General features: G+C 53.1%; 4 protein-coding genes across 4 annotated transcripts in view; 2 read left to right on the plus strand and 2 right to left on the minus strand.

Moving 5' to 3' along the window:
* CONPUDRAFT_62253 (uncharacterized protein) overlaps positions 1-845 on the minus strand; it is a gene marked incomplete at both ends in the record, with an annotated part of 1,888 nt that extends 1,043 nt beyond the window's left edge. The window contains 4 exons of the mRNA XM_007774170.1: positions 99-271; positions 333-473; positions 540-671; positions 795-845. Of these exons, the coding sequence (XP_007772360.1) occupies positions 99-271; positions 333-473; positions 540-671; positions 795-845 (497 nt within the window). The remainder of the gene's footprint in view (positions 1-98; positions 272-332; positions 474-539; positions 672-794) is intronic.
* Positions 846-3,523: 2,678 nt separating this feature from the next.
* CONPUDRAFT_76184 (uncharacterized protein) lies at positions 3,524-5,019 on the minus strand (the record flags this gene model as incomplete). The annotated part of the gene is made up of 5 exons (XM_007774262.1): positions 3,524-4,093; positions 4,179-4,311; positions 4,347-4,470; positions 4,530-4,704; positions 4,789-5,019. The coding sequence occupies 5 exons, from the start codon at positions 5,017-5,019 to the stop codon at positions 3,524-3,526; spliced, it is 1,233 nt and encodes a 410-aa protein (XP_007772452.1).
* Positions 5,020-5,368: 349 nt separating this feature from the next.
* CONPUDRAFT_168392 (uncharacterized protein) lies at positions 5,369-5,996 on the plus strand (the record flags this gene model as incomplete). The annotated part of the gene is made up of 3 exons (XM_007774643.1): positions 5,369-5,595; positions 5,662-5,810; positions 5,868-5,996. 2 exons carry the CDS (start codon positions 5,369-5,371, stop codon positions 5,771-5,773), a joined length of 339 nt encoding a protein of 112 aa, XP_007772833.1. The 3' UTR covers positions 5,774-5,810; positions 5,868-5,996.
* A 381-nt stretch (positions 5,997-6,377) lies between these two features.
* Positions 6,378-6,843, plus strand: CONPUDRAFT_157724 (uncharacterized protein; the record flags this gene model as incomplete). Its single annotated transcript, XM_007774644.1, has 3 exons — positions 6,378-6,714; positions 6,770-6,789; positions 6,835-6,843. 3 exons carry the CDS (start codon positions 6,378-6,380, stop codon positions 6,841-6,843), a joined length of 366 nt encoding a protein of 121 aa, XP_007772834.1.
* Positions 6,844-8,014: the final 1,171 nt, after the last annotated feature.

An 8,014-nucleotide genomic window follows, 5' to 3' on the forward strand; every position in this document is an offset into this window, starting at 1 on the left:
GGGGGGAGAAGGAAGAGGCGGGCGTGAACCACAGGAATGTGGTCGGGAAAGGAAAGTGATACGTCATGTGAGGGACGAGATGAGATCTGAAAACTTACATTCCTTCCGGGTGGCCGTGCTGCTTTCGCTCCTCCTGGTCGAGCACGTCGGCGGTGATTCCGTCCCCGTATGCAATGTTGCCCGCACCGCCGCGCCCCGTCGAGTGTACAGGCCCTCGAGAGCGAGAGCGTGAGCCAGAGATGTTACCCACGCCTCCGCGTCCCGTCGAGCGCTGGACGAGGGAGTTGACGTTTATGAACTACTGTGAAAAAGACAACAAGAAGGAAACGTACGATTTGGTTCGCATCAGCATGCTGCTGCACCACCCTCTGCTCATACTCGGCCTGCTTATCCTCCGGTATCGCCTGATCGGTCCTTACATCTCGCGACGGCGAGCGGATATTACCCGCGCCGCCGCGGCCCACCGAGAACACCTATAAACTCGCGTGGGGTGTCAACCAATCCGAATGAAAGAGCACAGGGGTGAAGAGCGAGCCAACCTGTTCCTTGGGCGCTGTCTCTCGCCCGCGAGGCGGCGTAGGTGGGAACTCGTCGCCTGGCGTCCTGGCAGCGGGCTCGCGGGACTGCGAGGTACGCCTGATGTTGCCTGCGCCTCCGCGCCCGGACGATTGCTGTGCAGATTTCAAGAAGCAGGATCACAGGAGATTTGCGCGCAGTGACGTCGACGGGGGAAAGGGATGAGATCGATCGAGGATAGCGTTAACTTAGAGCTTCGCGATAAGAGATACACCCACGAAGAACTGGTCTCTGCCACGCGATAACGAGCGGTTCGGTGAGTCTGTCATAGGTTCGAGATTGTTAATTTCTTGATTATGCTCTAGAAAGGCCACAATCTCGGGGAAAAAACGGTGGGAGGGGGTATGATGTGATATGGTGGGGAGGAAAGGAAAGGAGAGGAGATGACTCGACGATTGAAATACGGCACAGCGCCGAGGCACGCCAAGTCAGGCCGCTGGCTCGGATGCGGTTGGAATGCTGGAGCCCGACGAACGTCGATGAACCAACGAATGAGATAAGAGTGAGCTCAAGCCCCAATAGCGGAGAGCGCTAGACGCTCCGAGCCGAGTGGCCCGCAGGGGGTGAGCTTATCGTGTGGGCTGGCTTATCTCTGCCAGGGCTGGCCTATCTCTGCTCCCAGCCCAGCCACCCCCGCATTCGCAGAAAGATAGAAGAACGCAAAAAGGCGCGCACCCCACGCGACGCGTCTCATACAACACCTCCAACGGAAAAAAAGTGAACGAACGAACGTACCGCTCTCCTTTCCCGCACCCTGATCAACCAGCGTCGCCCCGTCGATGCTCGCTCCATCTCGCCCGGATCCTTCTTTCCCGCTTTCCCGCGATAGCGCCCTGCCGAGGCGCGCGCCTATTGCGCTCATCTGCTGCGAGAGCGAGCGGCGCATCGTTGTCGACGTCACAGATGATGTCTCAGACAGCCGCCGTTCCATCGACGGTGGCCGGTCGGATCTTGGTCTCTCGCTGGTGCGCGAGATGCTGCTGCTCCTGCGCTCCTCGATCGTGCTCGAGCTTGGGGGGATCGGGCTTGGGCCCAAGTCGTGTGTGGATGCTGTTGCAGTGGCCATGGTGGGTGGGAGGCTTATAACGGTGGATGGACGCTTGGGAGAAGAGGCGCAGCGTGAGTATGGTCCCTCTGGGCTGGTGCTATTAGCCCATTGACGGGCTATTGTTGCGAACGTGCGGCATCTTGCGTAATCCGTCATTCAGTTTTGCTTTTTCAGGTCCGTCCATTTGACAGCCGGCTGCATCATACGACGGCTCATTCATCGCTGTCTTCTGCCGTCCCCAGCCCACCGTAATGATCTCCTCACTGGTGTTTTCTTGTGCTCGTTCTAATTTTTTCCATGACATTTTGTCTGCCCATGCAGTTCACCACTTGCAGCTTCCTGGACACACTAATTGCACCATGGAGTCCAAAGACCTATTTTACGAACGTGATCAGCCCCTTCCGTAACGTGCTCCTTCCGCGAATGTAACTCCTCCCGAACCTTTGTAGGCAAAGCTCCGTTCATTCATTTGGGCGCATTTCCAATTCATAATGCTTGTTACCGGTCACAAGGCCTTGTGAACGGGGCCAGACGTCCTTCTGATGTCTCCTAGTTACGTTTAATGTTTTCGCATTTTTGGACGTCTTCAATCCCGTCTTCACAAATTATAAGCCTTTGGCTCCTTTAGAGTGCCAATACCTCACGGCGTGGGCTGCGTCTTGTTCTTCTAAGCACCCCCCGGACGTCGTCGTCTCTGCGGTTCCTCGATCCCGGTTTTAGGTCTGCGTCCATCGTCATCCAATGGCAGAAGCTGTTCTGGTTCGGCAAGACTTTTTGTCCGCTATGCGTTACACATGATGGTCAGTTACGGGTCCCTCTCAATCCCAAGCTGCGCAAGTGTCGTAAAGGCTATGATTCGCGGCGAACTCAAATGAATACACGGTACTCAAAACGTATGTTTCCTGCCTTCGGCGGTCTCCTCGTCTTCTAACTCATGCTCGCCCTAATCCAGTATAGGTCCAATAGGAAACCTGCATCGCAAACGTGACTGGGCACTCCCGTAACGTGCTCTTCCTAGATCGTAACGCCTTCCGGATCTTCACAAACACCGTTTCTTTGGCTCCATTACCAATTGACAAAGTTTGCTGCAGAAGCGCCAACGCCCACCCTCCCGCAACCGTGATCAAACGGCGCTGTGATGTTCTCTCCCCGATATTTACACCTTCGCATTGCTCCAGTCAAGCACCATTTCTATCATACAAAGCTGATTGCACCACTTATGCTCACGCCCTAGGCGGCTCTCTTCGGGAAATCGTACCCGCGACGAATAGTTCCATGCTGCGCTCCCCTTCCCTTATTTTTCTCTCAATCCCCATCGTTCAAAAGGATGTGACCGGTCATCGGTAATGTTATATCATTAGTCAATGTCTGGGTCTTGGGTACGTAAATCACTGGTGGTGAAAACTTAGGGCATGGTAAATTGTTCGCTCAGAGCTCGTGATCCGCCCATGCCTCGGCTCTGTTCTCACCCACCGCCTCGGACATACATACGTGCTCTTCCAACCATGGCTTTGGCGAACATCGACATCTTGCACGTTTGTACGGCATGAGCTCGTGATGCTTGCGACGGGTGTTGGGCCGCTTTCATCTCGCTAAACGCTTCGGTGCGGCCGCCCTTGTTCTACTTCCTTGGATGTGTGGGCCATAAAACCGGTCGCTAACGTTGATACAACGCACGTTTACGAGCGGCAGTTTGGACCACGTATAAATAATAGACAGTTTTAGTATGAGTATGCGAACATAGGATAATACATATTATATTTTGTGCAAAGCATTGACGACAACAGACGAGAAGGTAAATGTTACATATGAAAACTAGCGAGTAGAAACCGATGTACGATGGAATGACCGAGAGAAACGAACACACATCAAGCGATAAACGTCCAATCTTAGGCAAGCCTACACGACGAGCTGCTTCTCGAGCATCTTGAGATGCTCCATCCCGCACGCACCGTGCATCCAGTCCTTGACGAGTCGGTATTTCCGCGCCTGCGCACACCCAGGCACATCGCACGTCGGCTTTTCCTTCGAAGCGGCCGGCGGGGGTGTGGACACAGCCGCGGATGGGACAACGGAGAGCGGAATGGAGAATGTGAGGCGCATATTGCCGTCGGCGCGAGCGCTCTCCGTGTCCTTGGTCTCGTCTTTCACCCTGGTTACGTCGTCCATAGCTGCGTCGTCCTCTTCCGTCCTTCCATCCGCTGCACCCAAGTTGCCTACTTTGAACCTAGGCTCGGCGACCTGAGGACGAGTGGTCGATATCCAACGGTACATCGTCGGGATCACGGTCTCGACGGGCTCGACGTAGTCGGCCTCGGCGGATCCGTCACGCGCGGAACCGTCTTGCCCGGGTGTGCCTGAGCCTGCACCACCAGTCACGACGCCAGAGGCAGGCGTACGGTCGTCTGCGGGTGTGTTCTTGAGTTTCTTGCGGGATTGCTTCTTCAGGAGGCGGTTGATTGTTTCCATCTACGTGTAGACCATGCGTGAGTGAGTGTCGCGCTGAGACGAGATGGAGGGGACCAAGGAGACGATTGAGGAATGAAAGACCAACCTTCTCATCCTCGAGCTTCTTCTCTGTCAGGTTTCGCCGTTTGCGCGCGGTCTCTTCACGTCGAAGGGCGATTTCCGTCTCCGTCAGCTGTTTCTTCTTTTTGCTCTGCGACTCTTCGCCTAAATCGTGGTAACTAGATAAGTGAGGTGAATGTGATAGTCAACGCACATACCGAGGGCGACATGTGTAGAATATATCTGGCTAGCAAGCACAGCTTGGCGGTTGGTAAGCGGACGCTTCATCTTCCTGTCGATATCAGAGGAGGAGTCCGAGTCTCCGGACTCATTGTAGTCTGTGTGGTAGGTGCCACTCAGCACATGTGCGGCAAGGACAACGTCAAAGACGACTCACTTATTAGAACTAATTTCGGTGAGCTGGGCACGTCTCGAGGCGCGCGCGACGCAGCGCGCGACGCATCTGGGGTGGGGGTCACGCTCACGCTTGGCGTCGTCTGCGTGAGTTTGAGCTTGATCTTAAGGCGGGGAGGTGCGACAGGGGGCGATTCGTCCTCAGACTCCGGAGCATCCTGTATACGTTCGTAGGCAGGGCGGGAACTTCGAGTCAGCGTCCGAGGAAGACCTCGAGTGACAAGGGAGGGGAATAGACGCACGTCGTCCTCTTGTTCAACTTCGTCCTCGCCCTCGGCTTCTGCATCCTCGTCTTCAACCTCCTCGTCCTCGTCCTCAACGTTTGCTTCGCGTTCGACGTCATCTTCGCTCTTGCCCTCGACGTCGACGTCCATGTTTTCATTTTCGTTTTCGGCCTCAGACTCGGATTCGACCTGTATTTCTGCAACGCGTTTGGCGTTAGCTCGGGTACTGGCACGCGTGGTGCGAGGCATGATTTGTCAAGAAAGATTGGAAGGAAAAGTGAAAAGTGGGCTGGAGAAACGAGGAGGAGCGAGCGGCAGGTCGAGTGGCGTGCTGTGCGAGAATAAGAAGAGGGCTCACCAGTGTCAGATTGTCCATGTTCCCGCTCTGGCGTCGCGTTGATTCGCCCCATCTCTGTTTCCGGTTTTGTGTGATCTTGCCAGGCAAAACCGCTCCGGACCAGCTGGGAGATCTCACGCACCCCAACCACGTTTCCGGTACATACTGCTTCCGAAACGTTTCGGTCCCTTTCTAAACTCTTTCCGCTCGTCGTCATTCTCTCTTTTATATCTTTATCTATTCTCTAATACCCAGCTTTTAATGGCCAAACCCGTATACGAGCGCGTCCCGACTGAAGATGAGGACGTCCACAACTCAGACTCAAACGACGCGCGATCCAATCCCAGCTCGCCCGACCCTCGTTTCGAACGTCCATCACCGCCGGCCTGGAAACGCCTCCTCCTCATCGCTTTCACTGTCTTCCTCTTCTGGCTAGCGTTCGCAATCCGGCCGAAACAGACGGAAGACAAGATCATATATGCGTCCCGGTGAGCCCGCACTTTTGTAGTGGCCTCGCGTTCCTCGGCGTTCTGAGCTAGTATGGGTGTGTGCAGGTACTCTAAGGAGCACAAGTTCCGACCAGCTGCGAGCCCTGTCATCACCGAGCGTCTCAAGGATGGTAGAACGAGGTTGAGGGGAGCCCTTCAAACAGGACGTATAGCTTAAACCCTCCAAAGTGGGTGGACGAGGGGATCTGCGGCTGGTGCGTCCACTACTTTCCTTCGGTGCCATCCTCGTCTCACAGAGTCTTGTCTTGTAGCAGGTCTCGATTCAGTGTCGACGTAGCCTGTCACTTCGTTCCAGCGACCACGTCGTCGTTACCATGTCCTTCGAACTACGCACAATGAAACTGTTTTCGTACATAATGTTGTACCCAGGCGTACTCCCCACATTTCCTCCGAAATAAGGACCTGTTTGAGACGACCTGCTCAACTTTGTCATGAGCAATTCGATCACTCCCATCATTCCGGCTGCAAATTCGGTGTTCCGTGAGATAGGAGACCGCCAGGCAAGCCTGTCGATCATACCCCAGATTCTCAGTCCCAAATTCCGAGTGCATCCTTACGACGGTCCGCAGCGGCACCTCTCGCCCCATCATCGACATGGGCCGAAAACGAGTGAAACCGATACGGATTCTCGATAGTGAACTCAATGAACAGAAATATGGTGGCATGCCTAAGTTGAGCCCTCCTTTCGTGGTCTATTCTTGGTGTGGGATAAAGTACAAGACCCATAACTCGGTTTACTCCCGACTTGCTTGCTTCGCACCATGGACATCCATCTCGCCCTCCAGATGAGGGGCATCGACCTCGAGCAAGAGCTTGTGCAACACATTTATGATGAGATTCCCATCCGACTTCTTTCTGTCTCCACAGGTCAGCTCATCGACTGCGAATTCGTGATCGCCCACTTTCGTGACGCCGTCTTTGAAAATGTGTTACACGTTCCTCACGATTTGGCGGAGTACGACGGCGGCTCGGACCCTCCTCCATTTACAGAGTGCTACAAAGTTCACGTAAGGAGTGTCTTCCAACTTACGGTCGCGTACGCGGTGCTGTCCCATAGATGGAGCAGAGGCGAGACAACGTATCAGGGTTTTATCAATTGTGAGTTGCCATACTGCTGTTTGTTCTCGGCTCTCGGCGCTCACGCGACAAGTAGCTCTCGAACCGACCGAGAAAGTGCGCTGCTTGACATCAGGAAATTGACACACCACTTTTTCTTAGGTAAAATAGGTGCAGGACCCGTGGACAGCCACGGGGGCAGTGAGTGAAAAATAAACATTAATTATGCACAAAGCGGGATTAGTTACAACATGATAAACTCTAAAACATATATAGTAATTATTATATAAGTACTTCTGGATAAACAATATTTTTAGTCTTTGGTTCTTGAGCAAGTGGTGATAATATAGCCTTGAGACGTGAAACTGAAGTGGCTCGAGAGATGGCCACATAGAATTGACCATGTGTGAATACTGGTGACCGCAAATCTAAACCAACATGTTTCACTGACTGTCCTTGTGACTTGTTGATGGTCATAGCAAATGCAAGGCGGACTGGGAACTGGCGACGGCGTAGTGTAAAAGGAAGGTTGTTGTCTGATGGTGTCAATGTTATACGTGGCAGGAAAACTGTTTTTCCAGCATGGTCACCACCAAGAAGGCGAATTTCAATAACCCGGGTAGACATACGGGTAATGATGCCTCTGCTCCCATTGCAGACACCATTTCCAGGATCCACATTCCGGAGTACCATGATAGGACAGCCTTTCTTGAGAATCAAGCGGGATAAGGGAAGGCCAGATCCATTGATAGAGTTGAGATATTCTGCTGGAAACTGGACTTGCTCATCTGGCTGATCATTGTCAACAATAGAGTCTGCACTTTGGTAGATAACCTCTTCACCGGGAAAAGATTTAAGGTTAGGGTGGTAGCTTGCCACGACGAGTGAAGCGAGGAGGGGTAAGCGTACGGAAGAGAGGTTGAAACTTGGTCAACGGTGTTGGGTATTTCCCAACACAACCGTTTCGTATATATACTCTTCAGGACCAATTAAGTTTCGAGGTGGAGTACCATCGGATGTCTGTAGAGAGGCGGGAGACGCCTCTACGGGTGCATCCAAATGACATCATTGTATAGGAATAGATGTTAGTAAGCGTTTCAGCTATACTTAGTATGCTTGATGACTGATGTGAATGCCGAGGCCGATGCGATCGCATCGGGATTACCTTAAATGATATAATTGTCCCACAGTGGGAAAATAACCTATAAATAGGTGTTTCATGTAAAAATACCTGAAACTTCTCACGCCCTAAGAATAGTCAGTTCCACGTGACTAATAAGCGCTCGGGATTAGCCAGGCGTCTATCTCCTACGTTCTAGAATGTTCCCCGGTTAGGGTTATG

Source organism: Coniophora puteana, assembly GCF_000271625.1.
Source record: "Coniophora puteana RWD-64-598 SS2 unplaced genomic scaffold CONPUscaffold_12, whole genome shotgun sequence".
Classification (NCBI taxonomy): Eukaryota; Fungi; Basidiomycota; class Agaricomycetes; order Boletales; family Coniophoraceae; genus Coniophora; species Coniophora puteana.